Source organism: Sapajus apella, unplaced genomic scaffold (assembly GCF_009761245.1).
Source record: "Sapajus apella isolate SASKATOON/1434 unplaced genomic scaffold, GSC_monkey_1.0 scaffold86, whole genome shotgun sequence".
NCBI lineage: Eukaryota > Metazoa > Chordata > Mammalia > Primates > Cebidae > Sapajus > Sapajus apella.
The window spans coordinates 7,256,473-7,274,855 of record NW_022437026.1 but is presented as its reverse complement, the minus strand read 5'-3'; the positions used below and the strand labels follow the sequence as shown (position 1 = coordinate 7,274,855).

The 18,383-nt window shown below is 48.0% G+C and overlaps 1 protein-coding gene across 2 annotated transcripts in view; it reads left to right on the top strand.

Annotated features, from left to right (window-relative positions):
- VWF (von Willebrand factor) overlaps positions 1 to 18,383 on the top strand; it is a 171,836-nt gene that overhangs the window by 151,153 nt on the left and 2,300 nt on the right. For both annotated transcript variants that reach the window (XM_032254537.1, XM_032254536.1), the window contains exons 43-50: positions 475 to 624; positions 3,698 to 3,808; positions 6,310 to 6,490; positions 7,533 to 7,573; positions 8,096 to 8,212; positions 15,992 to 16,090; positions 16,765 to 16,893; positions 17,700 to 17,739. In XM_032254537.1, the coding sequence (XP_032110428.1) occupies positions 475 to 624; positions 3,698 to 3,808; positions 6,310 to 6,490; positions 7,533 to 7,573; positions 8,096 to 8,212; positions 15,992 to 16,090; positions 16,765 to 16,893; positions 17,700 to 17,739 (868 nt within the window). The remainder of the gene's footprint in view (positions 1 to 474; positions 625 to 3,697; positions 3,809 to 6,309; positions 6,491 to 7,532; positions 7,574 to 8,095; positions 8,213 to 15,991; positions 16,091 to 16,764; positions 16,894 to 17,699; positions 17,740 to 18,383) is intronic.

The following is an 18,383-nucleotide window of genomic DNA, read 5'->3' as shown; positions in this document are numbered from 1 at the left end:
TTATATTCCTAGTCATTTGTGGGCAGGGGGACACACATTCATAGTCCCTGCCCCATTTGCTCCTAAGTGAGCAGAGGGCTAGATGAAGAGGGGCTCCAAGTTCAAGGACATAACTGGGTCTGGGAATCCGGGTGCAGCTTCTTTGTGACATAGGAAGGAGTAAAGTGCAGTTAAGGCAGTGATGAAGCGGGACCAAGGCAGCCAGTGTGTTGTATTCAAGTCTGTGGACCATGAAGACCTCACGAGGGGCCACTCCCAAGGAGACTGGGGATGGCTTTTCTAAGGCTGGTGGGGAAGGAAGGGAAGAGGATGAAATCTGCTCCATAAGCAGCCCTGCATGCGGGCAGAGACCACATTTGGTTTTATTTATTGCCACTTTCTCAGCACCTAGAGCGGCTTCCATGGAGCAGGTGCTCACTGACCGCTTGTTTCAATGAAACGAATGAGTTCACTCATGAAAACTTATGTCTGCAGGTGTGTGTTCACCGAGGCACCATCTACCCTGTGGGCCAGTTCTGGGAGGAGGGCTGCGATGTGTGCACCTGCACTGACATGGAGGATGCCGTGATGGGCCTCCGCGTGGCCCAGTGCTCCCAGAAGCCCTGTGAGGACAGCTGTCACTCGGTGAGTGGGGCAGAGGGGCCGGGCACGCCTGGAGCCATCAGGGCAGGAAAGTAGAGGAGGGCATCTCAGGAAGGGCAAGAAAGGTTCTTTAGTGACCTCTGGTTCAAGGCCAGGGATGAGGAAGAAGGAGGGGGTTAGGTCTGGATAAGAAGAAAAGGCACGAGCGAAGGGTTTCTATGTCATCCTTCTGTGGTTCAGGCCTTGGCTAACGGCCATGTCTGTTGTACGCCTTAAGTCTAAAGGACTGGCGGAGTAGGTTTGAGGAGAGACATGGGGAGGACTAAATGCCTAGAAAAGAAGACCTGATTTTTTTCCTTTTTCGTCCACTGTCACGTATCACCTTCACCTGTCCCTACAACAAATGTCTGCTCTGAATTTTCTGGGATTTCCCTGGTTTCAGTGCACTCTGGTGTTTCCATGTAGAGTGTGGATTTTCAGGCTGTGTTTATCATCTGAGATATGGAAAACATCATCCCTGTTCCCCAAATCCAGTTTGTGGTGGCTGCCCCGAGGCTCCTGTGTGTGCTGGGGCACCCTATTCTTGTACATTTAAGACTGATCAAACCCGAGAAAAAGGGAGCAACAGTCTGCAGGGAGGATTGTGGGTCAAATTCTGCTTGCTGGTTTAAGGCGATTGTGATTACTACGTTATTATCAGCAGACAATGATGTTGGGAGAAGAGGTGCCAGGGCAGGCAAGCACTTACATCTTGTAGTTGCTTTTGCAAATATCAGCGGGGGTGAAGACAGAGCTCCTGATGGTGTTTTGGAGGTGAACGGCTTGATGACAGAGGAGGGCCTGGGGGCAAATCCAGAAAGGAGAGAGTCCAGGCCCTTCACCTGCTGTTCTGCCTGCATTTGGGTACGGAGAGTGAGAGGCGTTGCTCCGTGCCTTTGGGAGAGGATGCTGCTGTGGTATGCAGGTGTTCCTTTGGAAAACACTAAGTTTTGGAAACGCTTTGGTTTTCATCTCCTGTCACAGGCCACCTGAGGCCGGGGAAATAACTTGCTGTCAAATAAAGAGAGCGCTGTTTAGAGTTCAATTTTAGAAAATTGACACCCAATGTATTTCATGTTTCAATGGGGAGTTTTGCTCGCAAAGAACAGAACCCATTCAGGCTAGCTACAATAAAAGGGGATTTGAAGAGAAGATACAGGAGGGTCTCTCAGTCGTGAGATGCAGGATTTGTAGACGGGCACCACAGTCCTACGGCGTTTCTCTCCATTTGTCCTAAGAGCCGGTATTTCCGTCCATCTACCCCAGCTCCTCGCTGCAGGCCAGCCTTCCTCTGTGCAGAAGTTTGCTTTCTCGTACATTTCGTTTGCACACAGCTTTGTCAAGTTTCACTTCAACTGTGGCTTTTCAGATCCACAGTTCATCCCTGCCCAATCCGACTTAGTTAGTCTTTGTGTTTCATGGATCCACTTCTCAAGAGGAAAGTTGACAAGCCCAGCTCAGCCCTTGGATCAGGTCCACTGTCCAGTTCATGCTTTGGTCTAGTCACCTACTGGGGGAGCTTCAGGTCTTGGGGTGTAATCCTGGCTATGTAGAGGCAGTGAAGCTCAGGGCAGTTTCAAAAAGACGATGAGTACAGAGGTCATGGCAGGAGTGGAGGAGGAAACATGCCTAGAACTCTTGACCATGTGATTGCTCTAGGGAGACTTAGAAAGACGGAAATTTGGAGGCATGGCTAAGAGTATCTGGGTGTGAGAAGCTAGTGGGGCTGTGGGAACAGGCATCTGGCCTGGGAGCCATCCGTCATATTGACACTGTTTGTGCATGGTCAGAGGCAAGAGGAAACAAAAAGACTATGCAAATCTCCATCACTCAGCCTTCTAGAGAGGTGTGCGAGAGTGGCAGCAGATCCCTAAAGCTATTAATTACTCTCTTCTGTGTTCTTTGAGCCTTTGTTTCTGATGCCCCTGAGACCTTGTTTCCTTGTTTCTTTCTTTAATGGCATTTGTATGTGCTGCTGTATCGTGGAGGGTGTGTAGCCTGAGTCATCCTAATTTGTTGTCTCCTCCATAGTACCTAGCACATCACAGGTGCACAGTAAATGGCTAGAATCTTGGCTGGTGAAAGGCTGGAGGCAGCTCAGTGCACACTGCTGGGAGGTGGGCAGGGATGTCAGTAGGTCTCGTGGAGACTGGGAGGGGTTGAGCCAAGTCTTGGGAGTGTTGAGCCCTTCCAGAGAGAGGCACACGTGTTGTGTGCACCTTCAGATTTAGCCCAGCTCGGGAGTGCACACGGGGAGCAGAGCAGGCCGTTGTCCGCACTCGTCCTGGACAGCTGTGGTTACTCTTTCTCTCTTAAGAATGCAGCTCCAGGATGGAGCCTAGTCCTGGGTTCTTTTCTCTTGCCTCCTGGGACAAACACACTGTCACTGCTTTGACTATTCTTTGTATAGACTTTTCAGAGGAGGGTTTCAGTCCATGTTCCTGATGCTTTGGCCAGATTGGAGGACTTTCTAGAGACAAGATGGGCTGACAAACTCCCAGGCGTGCTTTCTGGGGAAGGTTTGTCTGTTGCTCTGTCATCTGACTTTTCTTTTGTGAAGAACACCGTACCCTATAAGTTACTAGGTAAATGTCAAGTAACCTCTTGGGGAAGCCCAACTCTGCACGTTGATGGGCAGTATTGGGATCAAGTGTTCATGTTGTATGGGAGGCTAGCCCTGTGAGAGCAGAGACTGGATGCCAGCCATCCTGAATGTTCTTCCTGGTCAGTGAAGGGCCCTAGAGTTGGCCATGATAAGGACCAGGTTAGTAAGCTGCTGCTAAGTAAACTCTGGGCTATCTTTAACACTCCCATGGACTGGATCACATTCTCTCTCAAAGTGGGGTCTTTTGGGGGCAGAATTATATCTCTGCAGCTGACATAAGACTTCGTTCAGTGACCCAGTGTTTGCTGCTACCTGACATGGTGCTAAGGCTGGTTGACAGCAAAGATGAAAATGCCCAGAGCAGCCATCTCTCAGCAGAACCCCAGATCTCAGTATGCAGGAGGCGTAGGTAAGAGCACCTGTGTCTTTGCTGCTGGCCTGTCCTTACTCTATTTTCTTCTGCTTCTCCAGGGCTTCACTTATGTTCTGCATGAAGGCGAGTGCTGTGGAAGGTGTCTGCCATCTGCCTGTGAGGTGGTGACGGGCTCACGTCGGGGAGACTCCCAGTCTTCCTGGAGGAGCGTAGGTCCAGGCCCTGGGGAGGGGAAGGAGGGCAGACTGGGGCCACTCCGGGGACCAGCATTGATCCCTGCCCTTTGCTTTCCCTGCAGGGCGTTTTACCCAGCTCTTGGTGTTACCCAGATGCCAGCTGGGATGACCTTGCCCCTTAGGAACTAGTTAAGACTACCTCAGGCTTCCCATTTTGTAGATTTGGGGAGAAGCCCAGGGCCCTCCCAGGGGGATTCATGCTCTCTCATTTACCCGTGAATCTGAGGTGCCGTGTCGTCTGAGCCGTTGGTTTTGGGATGGCCTCACCACCCCTCCAAAGTGCCAGAGGCTGCAAGTACTGTGCTGGACCACACTGACCCAGGCAGAGTCCCCAGACCTTCTCACTGATTTCCACTGAAACCTCCCTGGTGGTTTTAGGGAGGTGGAAGACTTTACAACCCAGGAAAGGAAACAGTATTTCTGTTCTTACAGTCCCTCAGCTATTTCTGAAGGTCTGGGTGGGGCATCTTGTCAGCCCCCCATCACCCCATTCTCATCCTCTCCTGCCTGGCCCACCACCCCTGCCCATCCCTTCTTCTAACAGAGCAGTTCAGCTGTCCCCTGTGTGCTGCCAGGTGCTCTCTTAGACTCTGATGCTCATCAGGCCATTTTCTTAAACACAGAGGATTCCATCTTTTGGGATTTTAGTCCAGATGCTGGGAGAATCACAGTTCTTTCAGTTTGGTCAGAAGGATAAGCTGGGTAGTGCCAAGTCCCGGCAGCCTTGGGAGTTGGGAAGAGGCGGGCATTCCCTCTGCCTCCCCCAGCAAGGCCAATGCACTTCCTTTAGAGAGGAAAGCCAAGTATCTGCTGTCTTGTCCTGAGCCTTCCCTGTCTCCTACTCAGGCCCGTTGCCTTTCTCCTGCCCAGTGATAACAGAATGACTCACTGGGCTTTTCCAGGTGGGTTTCCACCTCCCCCTCTAGTCAGAGTTGCCTGTGGGCTCCCTTCCCTGTGTTTCCCCCACCCCACCTTTTAGTGCTTCTGTCCCCGTGTGCCCTGGATGGAGCAGGTTTTCTTCCTCCTCCCCAGGGCCAAGGTCCAGCTCAGATCAGAGACTGCCCCATCATGGTGGGACCGAGAGCCAGTCCCTTTGCACTCAGTATTCCTGCCCCTTTCCCTGTCTCTCATCTCCCTTCAAGACTCACCCTGCCCTACCCCTCATCAGTGTTGGCAAACCGTAAGGCAACCTGGGCTTCTCTCCTCTGCCTCGAGTCTCTGTCTTACCCAAAAGACATGGGTGTTGGCAATGGTCCTGCTGCTGAACTGTGTCAGGGGTCAGCGGGGGTGGTGGCAATGGGTCCTCTTAATGGGTCCATGGCCAAGGCTCAGTGAGTGAGTAATCAGAGGAGGGAGAGGCCTGGTGGGTGGAATCAGGCCTGCAGTGAGAAGGTTTGGCTGCAGGGAGTCAGAAGTGGAGGTGAAAAGGATGGCTGCAAGTGTTGGGTGTTTTCTTTCTTTCTTTCTTTTTTTTGAGACGGAGTTTCACTCTTGTTACCCAGGCTGGAGTGCAGTGGCATGATCTCAGCTCACCGCAACCTCCGCCTCCTGGGTTCAGGCAATTCTCCTGCCTCAGACCCCCGAGTAGCTGGGACTACAGGTGCGCGCCACCATGCCCAGCTAATTTTTGTATTTTTAGTAGAGATGGGGCTTCACCTTGTTGACCAGGATGGTCTCGATCTCTTGACCTCATGATCCACCCGCCTCGGCCTCCCAAAGTGCTGGGATTACAGGCGTGAGCCACATTTTCTGTACCTCATCTGGAAGGAGAAGAAATAAGCAGGCACCAGGAGAAGTCGGTTTGGCCCTGAGATGGCGATGGAGTGCGCCTAGTCACATATCTGGGTGTTGGCTGACACAGAGGGCACTCGGAGAGACATTTTCCCGGGGAGATCCCCCTGGTGACCCCCCTGGTGACTTTTCTGAAGCATGGTCTTGGGTCCTTCCAGCGCTTTTTGCCCATGGTGCCAACCCCGAGGCCGGGCTACCCATGCATAGCCCCAGACTCTTCATGGAAGATTGCAGGGCCATAGGGGTCCTGGGCCAGCCATGCCAGGCTTCTGCCAGCTCCCTGTCTCCCCCTATCATGGGAAGTGGCACCAGGCTGGGAAGGGGGTTGAGCTTCCCCTCTGTACCTTCCTGTGATGGCCCATGCTGCTGCTTCTCGGCCAGAGTGTCTGAGCTCAGCTCAAATCAATGCTGAGAAAGGGAGGGCGAGTCCCCTGGCTTCCCCATGGTGCCTGCCTGGGTGCAAACTCAGTCAGGTGATTTTGACCCAGACTCTTTGATTGGTGCTCACCGGGATGAGCCCCATCCATCCCCTCGGTGGGCTCTACTCTGTGGTGGGGCTTACATGTTAAGCCACGCCCCACATCCAGGGTCCAAACCAACTCTGTAAGAGCAGAGCACATTCCCATGGGGCCCCTGGGCCCCAGCCCTCCCCAGCCTCCTGGACTAACTCTGGTGCTCTGCAGGTCGGCTCCCGCTGGGCCTCCCTGGAGAACCCCTGCCTCATCAATGAGTGTGTCCGAGTGAAGGAGGAGGTCTTTGTACAACAAAGGAACGTCTCCTGCCCCCAGCTGGAGGTCCCTTTCTGCCCCCCGGGCTTCCAGCTGAGCTGTAAGACCTCCGAATGCTGCCCCCGCTGTGGCTGTGGTAAGGCATGCAGGCCGGGGTTGGGCCGGGGCTGGGCTGGGCAGGACTGGGCCCCACCTTTACGCCTCTCCTTCTACCTTTGGCTCCTGAATTCCTTGCCTTTTTAGCAACTTAGGGAAATGGATAGGACCAAAATCTTCCCATCTCCTCCTAATGCTTTTATGAGAAAGCAAACAAAATGAGAAAACCGTGGGAATTTCCCGAAGGTCACCACGTGGCAGGACTGGGATTTGACCCTAGGCTGCTCTGATTTGGAGACCACCTTTGTATGCTGTGATGTCTCACCTAGGGGAAGGCGTTCAACTTGCCACCCGGACCCTGTCAGCAAACGAAGGAGCAGCAACAACAAAAGAAACCCGTTCTCCCTGCCATCCTGCTCTGAATTTTATTTATTTATTTAAAGCGGATTCTCATTCTGGAGTGAGCGGCACCATCTCTGAATAGGCTGGAGTGCAGTGGCACGATCTCAGCTCACTGCAACCTCTGCCTCCTGGGTTCAAGCGATTTTCCTGCCTCAGCCTCCCCAGTAGCTGGGATTACAGGCATGTGCCACTATGCCTGGCTAATTTTTGTATTTCTAGTAGAGATGGGGTTTTGCTGTGTTGGCCAGGCTGGTCTCGAACTCCTGACCTCAAGTGATCTGCCCACGTTGGCCTCCCAAAGTGCTGGGTTTACAGGCTTGAGCCACTGTGCCCAGCCACTGAATTCTTGAAACTGAAAGTTTTAAGAGCAGCATTTCATGCTTTCATAAACCCAAACATCTTCCCATTCATCCCATCCCTTAAATGTAAATTCACATAAGCAAGCACTATTGCTTGGAGAACGTATGGAGCTCTTCTCACTGTGGGCTGCGTGGGAAAGGAGGCCGCCGTGGGCTCTAGCAGTAGGACCCCCGGCACTGGGGTGTGAGGTGGGAGAAAGGGCCAGCAGATACAGGAGGGAGGCCCAGACAGGGAGGAGGAGCCCCAGAGAGAGCAGCCGCTCGCCATTCTCACCAGGGTGTGTTCTGCCCACGCTCACTCTGCACTTGTCTCTCCCCCAGAGCCCGTGGAGGCCTGCGTGCTCAATGGTACAATCATCGGGGTGAGCTGCTGCCCTCTTCTCCAGAGCAAGTGGTGGGGACGGGGAAGGGGGTGCTGTGGGAAGGGTAGCAGGCCAGTCATTGTAAAGCAGAAATGAAAGAAACCGGGGAGACCTAACCGCAGCTTCCCACTGCCTGCGGGACGTCCCTGGCATCCTGGAGCCCAGGCTAGGACCATCTTCCCAGTTCTCCAGGCCTGCCTCACACTCACTTCCCGGCCCCCACCTCAGGCTCCTGGGCGTTTCTTCTGTGCACAGAGAAGCGCTGTGAGGTCATTGTGCACGTCAGTCTGTCCCTTCCGCCGCTGCCTGGTCTGCCTCTTTGGCATGAAAGTTCTCACTTTTACCATCTCAGTACTGGAGGTGGGAGGACAGGAAGACAGTGGGCCACAGAGACAGGAGGAGCCGCAGAGTGATGGCTCATGGGAGCTGTGGGTGGGTGGGCAGGAGTTGGCTTATGGGAATGAGGTGGAGGGCGGGTCAGGGGATGCTGGGGTGGCCTGACACTGGTGTCTCTGGTTCCAGCCCGGGAAGAGTGTGATGGTGGATGTGTGCACGTCCTGCCACTGCATCATGGAGGTGGGGGCCGCCTCTGGATTCCAGCTGGAGTGCAGGAAGACCACTTGCAAGCCCTGCCCCCTGGTAAGACAGGCTCGACAGGGACTGAGGGCATGGACTGGGACCCAGGCGGTGGGACCTCACTGGGGTCTTTAAATAAATAAATCTTTCATAATTTTTAGATTATAAACAATATTTGACAATAATAAAGAGGAAACTAAAAGTCACCCACCCAAATCGCATGCCTCAGAAATAATTACAATTTTCGTTTTATAAGTTGCAAAGAGTTTTTCTTCCTGAGTTTTCAACATAAACACAATTTTCTTCCTGAGTTTTCAGCATGAACACAATATTTGCCAGGCCTATGATACTGTTTACAGTTCTGTATCCCTTTGTATATATTTTAAGAAACATCACTACCAATCTTTGAAAATACTGAAAATTAGTCAACAAATATTTATCAGACGCCTCCTATGTGTAAGACTTGCATGATATTCCTTTGGATGGATGCGCCTCATGTATACAACTGAGCTATTATGATGGGACATTTAGGTGGTTTCAAATATTTCACCCTGTTTTTGCCAGGCCATGCTGACGATGCTTGTTCTGAATACCTCCTCCAGGTGGCTCTGAGAGGTGGACTCATGGTGTCTAGGTTGGGAGATGAAACTGGCATTCCATGGTTTCAGTTGTGACTTTTAGTCCCAGCTCACTGGGAAGTTTTGAGCCCCATGGAGGGAGGGCAGGGCCTGCCGCTCAGGAGGGGGCCTTGGCCTCTTCCTCAAGCCCCCTTCTGTATGTGGGGCTTCTGCTGTTTTAGAAAATGCCATTGATCAGAGGAGTTTCTTGTGAGCTAGATGCATGAACTATGATGACGGCCCTTTCAGAGGTTACGGGGAAGTGCTTGTCTCTCTCAGCTCTGTGAGGCAGTCGGGGGGCTCCAGCAAGGTGGGGAGGAGCCCTTATAAGCAGGCAGCACGGTGGCCAGAGGGGAGGGGGTGGGGGCCAGGAGGTCGTGCAGGTGCGTTTCACACTGTTGAGGACAAGGGACAGGTGTTCTGTGTCTGCGTTCTACATGGCACTTAGCGGTATCATGCTCAAAGTACAGGCTTAATAACAGATGTATGGAGTGGATGGGTCTGTAGGAGACACAGCTGTTTCTGAGAGAATGGTTCAGAGGGAGCGTTTCTTAATTAGGAAGAAGCTAAGTATGTGTTTTTGCTTTTGCTTGTTTTTCCAAATCCCAGTTGACGTTTTAGGGTTTGGGGCTCCGTTGCGTGCACGGGTGTGTGCTTGTGCGTACTGTGTAACAGCCCTCCTAGAACAGATCTGCACTTCCATGTGGAATGTAACCATGCTCCCTGGAGTCGTGTGGCTTCCCCTTTTCCTGGGATGTCCCTCCAAGTCCAGTCAAGGCAGCCAGGAGATAGCAGGAGACCCACCCCAATACCAGCCTGGGGAGGGCGAACCCGCTCACTTCCTGCGGCGCCCTCTGGTGTTCAGAGGGAGCCACAGCCGCTTCCTCCGTGTCTGGAGAAATCCAGCTTTAGAATCCAGTCTCAGGTGTAGGTTTCCAAATATTCAAAAATCCATGGCCCAATTTGGCTTGTGTATTCTTCTTCTTTTCCTCCAAAATCCTGGTATCTCCCCAGGGGAGTGCAGCCGCCTCCTCTCTCTTGAGATCCCTTAGACTCACCCCGCCTCTATGCATCTCTGAAGACTTGCTGAAGTCAGGCTTGGCTGATTCCGTTCTAGCTCAGCATCCTCTGCTGGTCTTAGTACGTCCTCTGCCATGAAGGGTCTCTGGGACACCTCCTGGGGGCGGGGGTAGCTGTGATGAATTAAGTCCAGGTAGGTCAGCTTGAACTGCCCACATCCGGCTGAAGTGCCAGCACTGTTCGAGATATGAGTCTTCTGTTGCCTCCCAGGGGAGACAGTGCGAATACTAAAGTGGGACCAGCAGAAGGCGGTTTGTGCTGATGGTGGACGAGATAAGGCTTGACAGCTGACCCCTCCAGGAAAGCATGAGGAGGAGAGGCCACCCTGCCGTGGAACCCTGGAAAGGCGTCCCGGAGGAGGGTGACCCTGAGCGGACCTACAGCAATGAATGGGTTAATGTTAAATAGACCTTCCAGGGAAGGGCATGGGGAATGAATGACAGACAGCCAGAAGCCAGGGCTAGAAAAGGGAAGCGCAGGGGAGACGGATGGGAGGGCTGTGAGTCGCCGATGCACTGCATGGAAAGGGGCCATGTGGGGTGTGCAAGGCAGTTTCAGGAGGACCACTGTGTGAGGAAGGCAGGACTAATTGGCTGCTCATACCTAAATAAGTGGATTTCAGGGCTGGCTGGGAACTTGGATCAGCAGGAGGAAGAAGGGGCTGCTCCTGAGAAGGATGTTTCTTGCAGTGATCAAGAGTTCTGGGGAAAACCCAGAGGGCAGCTCTGCCCTCTCCATGCACAGAGGCCTGTGGAACACATACCCCAGCCAGCAGCAGCCGGGAAATCCAGCAGTGCCCAGACAAGTCCTGTTCATCGTGTGCAGCTGTGGTCTGGCCCTGCCGGGCAGCAGACATGCTACAAGGCGGGCCGTTTCCTCCATTCACTTCCATGCTCTCTCCTCGCCAACCTTGCCTCTTCCAAGCCCCTGCCACACCCTTAACACCACTGCCCCCTTCTGTTTTTTTTCTGCCTCCTTTCCCTTTTCATCTAAATCTTTCTTCTCCTGTAAACGGCCCTCCACCTTTCCTTTTCTTGGCTTAACTTTGCCCTCTGCCTTCTGCTGTGTGGATTTTGCCTCCCTGACTGCTCTGTCCTCACTGGCTTTCCCTCCTGCCTGCTCCCTGAAGACATGTAAAATTCATGGTTGATTTATGAGGGCAAATGGTTTAATCTCTGAGCAAGCTTACCGACTCCTAACTTTGATCTTGGGACAGGTTGTCTGTCTGGGTGCTCCACATTGACTTGGTGATTCATAATAGAAAAGCCTCAGGACTCCAATGAATGGATCAGTGATGGTAATCATTAAATGTGGCAAAATGAGAAAAAGAATGACAACAGAGTTGGTTTCTCACAGAACTAAATTTATTCTTTAAAAAATTCAGTGATTATGTGATTACGTTTTTTTCTCTTTGTGAGGGGTACAAAGGTTGAAACGGTCTAAAGAACTTTAATGTTTTTTTCTTCTAAGGAAAGCAACACTGATAATAATTTTTAGGGAATGATGAGACAGTGGATGGTAGCTTTTTGGTTTTTATTTCATTAAAATTGTTTAAAACACTCTTACTTTGCAAAATAAAAAGTTGCCAACCCTGTTTGTCTCCCAGTCCTGCTATCTTGAAACTGCTTCTTTGTCTGATGCAGATATAAGTCAAGGGCTCTTACCTTATGCCATTGTCAGCAAGTCCCTGGCTGATCCCAGAAGTTCAAGGCTTCACTGAGCTGTGATCACACCACTTGCACTCCAGCCTGCGTGACAGAGTGAGACCTTGTCTCAAAAACAACACAACACAAAACAAACAAGAAAACAAGTTGTGAGCTGAACTTCTCTCCTCTGTGAGTGGAGGAGAGCCAACCGGGGGCCAGATGTTGGGGATACAAGGAAACAGCAGAGACAGTTTGCAACTTACATGCTTCTCAGGGAGAAGTGTTTTCCAGCATTGTATGGGAGTTCCAGTTACTTCCTCACCCATGCTTGGTACTGTCAGGCTTTTTAAGTTTAGCCTTTGTGAAAGTGATATCTGCTAGCATTTTTTCCTTACTGCTTCTGTAATTTCAGAATCTTCTTGTATTTTAAATCTGTGTTTCTCTGTTGGCTAATGATGTAGAGCATCTTACATACTTACTATCCATATCATCTTTTGTGATGTGTTTGTTCAAGCTTTTGGCCATTTTTAAATTGGGTTGTTTGCACTTTAATTATTGATTATGAGTTTTTTTTCTGTATTTTGGATACTAGTCCTTTATAAGGTATCTAATGTAGTATTTTCTTTCAGCCATTGGCTCAGCTGTTATTTGTCTCACTTGTGCCTTTTGAAGATCAGAAGTTTAAATTTTGATAAAATTCAGTTTATAGTTGTTTTTCTTTTATGGTTAGTGCTTTTTACGTCCTGTTTAAGAAATTTTTGTCCATTTTAAGGTCATGAAGATAGCTCCTATGTTTTCTTTTAGAAGCTTTATAGTTTAGTTTTGTGTTTAGTTCTGTGATCCATGAGGAATTAAATTTTAAATATGGTATAAAGTAGGGGTCTCCCATATGGCAGTCCAGTGACTCCAGCACCATTTGTTGAATTGATCACCTCCCTCATTGAATTATGCTGGTGCCTTTGTAAAAAATGAATTGCCTGTTTATGTATGGATCTATTGCTAGCCTCCTTTTCTGATCCTTCAATTTGTCTATTTTTATGGTCATACCACTGTCATGATTACTGTAATTTTATGGTTAGCCTTGAAATTAGATAATTTAAGTTCTTGAACTTTGTTCTTTTTCAATATTGTTTTGGCTATTTTATGTCCTTTCAATTTCTCTATAAATTTAGAGTCATCTTATTAATCTTTATTTAAAGAAAGTGTTTAAAGTGTGCGGTATTGTATTGAATACATAGGTTAATTTAGAGATAAAGGATGTCGAGACAATGTTCAGTTTTTCAATCTATGAACATTGTATGTCTCTTAAATTATTTAGGTCCTGCTCCTAGTCTGTGCTGCTGTAACACAATACCTGAGATTGGGTAATTAAGTACAGAAATTAATTTTTTCACAGTTCTGGAGGTCCAGGATTAAGGTACCAGCAGATCTGATGTCTGATGATGTCCTGTTCCTCATAGGCAGTGCTTTCTCATGGCATCCACATGTGGCAGAAGGTGGAAAGGCAGAAGGCATAGGCCATTCCCTTTGACTTTTTTTTTTTGATGACAGCACAAATTCACTCGAGTGGAACCCTCCTGACTTAATCACTTAGGCTGCATCTCTTAATATCATCACTTGGAGTTTAAATCCCAACGTAGGAATTTGGAGGGACACACACATTCACATCTTAGCAGTCTTCTTTAATTTTTCTTTGCAATGATTTTTTTTGCAATAATAAATTAACTTTAGCTCACTGTAGATTTTTTTACATTATGAAGTTTTAAAATTTTAAGAGCATTTTGATTCTTGTAATAACGCTTAGCTTCAAACACAAACGCATTGTACAGCTGTACAAAAATATTTTTTCTTTATATCCTTATTTTAAAAGCTTTTTCCTATTTTTAAAATTTTTAACTTTTTTACCTTTTTTTTTTTTTTTGAGACAGGGTCTCATCCTGTTACCCTGGCAGGAGTGCAGAGGCATTATCATAGCTCATTGCAGCTCAAATTCCTGGGATCAACTGATTCTCCTGCCTCAGCCTCCCAAACAGGTGGAACTATAGGCATTTAAAAAAAATCTTTAAACTATTTTGTTAAAAATGAAAACTCAGCATGCACAATAGTCTAGGCCTACCCATGGTTGGCCCATCAATATCAGTCTTCTACCTCCACATTTTGTTCCACTGGAAAGTCTTCAGGGGAAGTAACACTCATGGTGGCTGTCTTCTGTGATAACAATGTCCTCTTCTGGAATACTCTCACCGGATCTACCTGAGGCTGTATTACAGTTAACTTTTTTATATTTTTAATTAATAGGAGTATCTCCAAAATATTGATAAACCAGTAACATAGTTCTTTGTTATTATTAAGTACATAATTCAATGTTCTATACTTCTATATGACTGGCAGCACAGTAGGTTTGTTTATACCTGCATCACCACAAACCGGTGAATAATGTGTTGTTCTATTAAGTCACTAGGCGATAGGAATTTTTCTGCTCCATTATTATTTTATGGGACCATTGTCATACATGCAGTCTGTTGTTGACTGAAACATTGTTTTGTAACTCATGACCATATATTATTAAACAGTTGATACTATTCCATTGGTCCCTGGGGCTCTGTATATGTATATTTGCATCTTTGTTCCTCTCTTGCTTCCGTTTGGGCAATTTTTATTGATCTATCTTAAAATTCAAAATTCAAGGATCCTTTTCTTTTCTTGTGTCCAGTCTGCAGTTAATCCAATCCAGTAAATTTTTGATTTAGAGTGTTGTGTTTTCTAGTTCTAGGATTTCCATTTGATTTTTTTCTAAAGTTTCCAGGTTGTTCCTAAAATTCCCTGTCTCTTTTTCCATCATATCCATCATTTCCTTTAAACTCTTTAACATGTTTACCATAGTTATTTTAAGTTTCCTGCCTGCTAACTGCAATATCAGGGCCATTTGTGTGTCTGTTTATATTGAGTGATGATTCTCTTGGTGTAGATCAAATTTTTCTATTTCTTTGCATGAAGTTTTTTTTTTTTTTACTATGTATTAGACATTGGTGGAAGATATGTTGAAGAGACTCTTAATTCCACTGTTTCTTTATAATAAAGGTTATGTTTGGTTCTAGAAGGTGGTTAGATTATTGGTGGTTCATTTTGAACTACAGAAGTCTTGATTTTTAAACTACATTGAAGAGGATCTATTTCAGCATTTTTCTTAGCCCTAGGCTGAATATTTTAGTCCTGATACACAGTCTTTACTCTGAAGGGGTGGCCCTTATGAAATTCCAGTGGAAACCTAGGTGTTTACCTAGCCCCTCCAACTTGTTAGAATTCAGACTGCAAACTCCCCTGTGTGGTGTGTAGCAACTGAAATGTCTTCTCAGGTCTTTGAGCTTTCTAGCTGTTGTTTTGTCTCTGGGCTCCTTGTAGCTCTAATATAGATGTCTAATTAAGGGATCAACCAAAGAGTTCAGAGGAGTTTATATGCAGATTTGGGGGCTTCTTCTTTCTGACTTCCTCTTTTCTGATGTTTTTCCCTTCAGTTTCCAGCTATTCTAGCAGTTCCAAGCTCTGCCTGCTGAGTCCTCAGGCAAATACAACTACGGTTTTCTGCTTGAGTTCTGGCTGTCCAGTGGCAGACAGACAGTCCTTGTGGGAAAAGCCATTTAAACATGCATCTTGTCCATTATGATTCTGCATTTCAAGGATCCAATAATCTATACTTCATTTTTGATTTTGGTCTTCTTCCGGTACTTTTGAACAGTTGCTTTAAATATTTAGTTAATTGTTTATAATCATCATCTGCAGGAGAGTTAGTCCAATACAAGCCACTGTGTCATAACTAGAGCTGGACCTTCATCTGAAGTTTCTAAGCTGACGAGTGACAGGAGTAGACCTAGGCTTCAAGATGGTCATTCTGGCAGATGTGTGATGACCTGTAGCAGGGGAGCAAGAATGAAGGTAGGAAGACAAAAGAAGACTATTACCAGAATCTCTGGTAGATAATGGTTGTATAGACTTGATGATGAAAGAGGAGACAGGTTAGGACAAGCAATGGATGAGTCTGAGATACATTTTTGGCAAGATTTGGTGCTAAGCAGGGAATGAGAAAAAGGGTGAAGTCAAGGATAACTCTCAGATTTCTTGTCTGAAAGACTGGGTGATAACACCATTTACCAACATAGGGAATACCAGAGAAGGATGAGAGTTAGGGCCAAAATCAATTTCCTTTTGGATGCAAGTCTCAAGATGACGGTAAAATAATTGTCCAGGAAACAATTGAATTTGTAAGTCTGAAGCTCAGGGAAACGGGCTAATTTAATAGTTCTGGCTGCCACAACTTGAGTGAGGGAAGGAATGCTACGTAGGGGACTGAGAACCGGCAAAAGCTGGTTGTATGTTGACTTTCTGAATTCTAGGTGAAACTACCGGATAGGAGAGGTAAGAGGCCAGCAAAGTAAGCCTACTTATCATTGGGATGTTGAAGGGAGGTTAACTGCGGCTGCTTTTTCCCCCTCTGGATACAGGGTTACAAGGAAGAAGAAAACCCAGGGGAATGCTGCGGGAAGTGTTTGCCTACAGTGTGCACCATTCAGCTGAGAGGGGGGCAGATCATGACCCTGAAGGTAGGAGCGAGCTGAACGTCGGGGCTCCCTCTCATGTCACCATCTTGCTTCCTTTTTTGGACATTTTTCTTCAAGAAAGAGGGACTCAGTTTGGTTCAGCATCAGCTTCTTTTTCCACTTCTTTCTGATTTTATAAAGAAAAGACAGATGACTTATTGCAGGCACAGAATTTTCTGAATTATTTAGTTATTTTGCTGCTTCTCTTGACAAGAGTGTAGTTGGTGGAGGGCCACGTGATTTGGAGTTGGTTGATCTTTAAGATTTTCTCTAGCCTTGGGAGTCTGTAAGACTGGACAGGCAGTCGGGGGAAACAAACTCTGAGCTATGGAGTCAGGACTAGCTGGGGGTGCTGGGAGGTAGTGCCCTTGGTTCATCTCTAGTTCACTTACCGACCAGCCAGTTTGCTGTTGCTGTATCTCAATCCTTTAAGCATTTAACTGGTCAGAAGAGTCTACATATTGTCTACGTTAAGCAGCCCTGCTCATGGACATAAGTGTAAAACTGAGACTCCAATTCTGGTCTGTGTTCTGGGTGTGGGGGCTTTGTAATACCCCGTCTCCTTCTTGTATCATGGTTCTCCAGATTGTTTCCTCAGCTCCGTGGGGTCAAGCTCATGGTTTAAGTGGCTTTGTGAACCAAACACTGTCTCTGACTTTACTCCTCTTTCCTTCCAGCGTGATGAGACGCTCCAGGATGGCTGTGACAGTCACTCCTGTAAGGTCAATGAGATGGGCGAGTACATCTGGGAGAAGAGGGTCACCAGCTGCCCACCCTTTGATGAACACGAGTGTCTGGCTGAGGGAGTGAGTACTCACCCTGCTTTCCTCTTTACTGTCTCAATCTCTAAGAACACGATCCTTCTGAACAGCCTGGATCCTAGCTCTGGCATAATTTCCCAGTGTCCAAGGCAGATCTCTGGCCTACTTGAAGAATCAGTGGGCTTATAAAATCAAAGCCTATGGAGAGATAAAATTCTCCACAATACAGGATGTTAAAAAAGTAGTTTCCGGGCCGGGCACGGTGGCTCAAGCCTGTAATCCCAGCACTTTGGGAGGCCGAGGTGGGTGGATCACGAGGTCAAGAGATCTAGACCATCCTGGTCAACACGGTGAAACCCCGTCTCTACTAAAAATACAAAAAATTAGCTGGGCATGGCGGCGCATGCCTGTAATCCCAGCTACTCAGGAGGCTGAGGCAGGAGAATTGCCTGAACCCAGGAGGCGGAGGTTGCGGTGAGCCGAGATGGCGCCATTGCACTCCAGCCTGGGTAACAAGAGCGAAACTCTGTCCCCAAAAAAAAAAAAAAAAGCAGTTTCCTTGAGGAAGGCTGACTTTTGATTCTTAAATAGGAGCAAACTGATTTCCAGTCTCCCTGGGAATGATGATCCTGATGACTCAATTGGAAGAGAGTTCAGAGTAATCAAAATTGTTTCAGCCCGGTCAGGTAGGGTGGTCGTGCTGCTCACATTTATGGTAGGAAAGCATAGTTTACATCTGGACACTGAAGCCCAGGGCTGTGAGTTCACAGCTAAAAATTGGCCTGGAGCGACCTGAAAGTTGTCCGCTCTGTACTGTTTGTGCCTAACCTGTGATTTTGCTGTTTTCTTAGGGTAAAATTATGAAAACTCCAGGCACCTGCTGTGACAGATGTGAGTACATTACTATTATCTTGTCCTTTGAAACCCATCAGAGCAAGCCTACTGGCTTTTCTCAGCTTGCTCCTTGAAGCCCATTAGAGCAAGCCCAGTGACTGTTCTTTGGAGTAAGCTGTATTCCAAAAACGTATTTCTGACCACTGGTCAGTCATTATGTTCAGTCTTGCAGGGAGCAGCCTCCCCTTCCTGGATGTCATCAGACTGTCCTCTTGAGACCCCTTTCAGATGCCCATGGAGCACTCTCTTTCCTCCTGCAAGCTCCCTCCTGTCTCTAGCTTCTTACCTGCCTTTCCCCTCATAGGGTCTTTGATTGCACGTAGTCCTGCCCTGGGACAATGTGCTCCCTCTCCAACCAAAGCTTCTTGAAGACAGGCACCTCGGATCTATGATCTTGGCGGAGTTGACTCTCAACACGTATCTATTCATGAGTGTGCTAAAGCCGTCCCAAAGAGAAAGGGAAGCCACCAGCTGGCTGACAACAGCCCACAGGTGCTATGGGGGCTGGCTTGTTTCCCCCCACGTCTTCACTCTGAGCTCCTCTTGACCTTGCAGTTGTGTCATACCGATTGGTTCTCATTGCTCACAGCAGCGGCTTTGGAGACGAGACACAAGTCTGCACATGAGACAGTGTTCTTCCC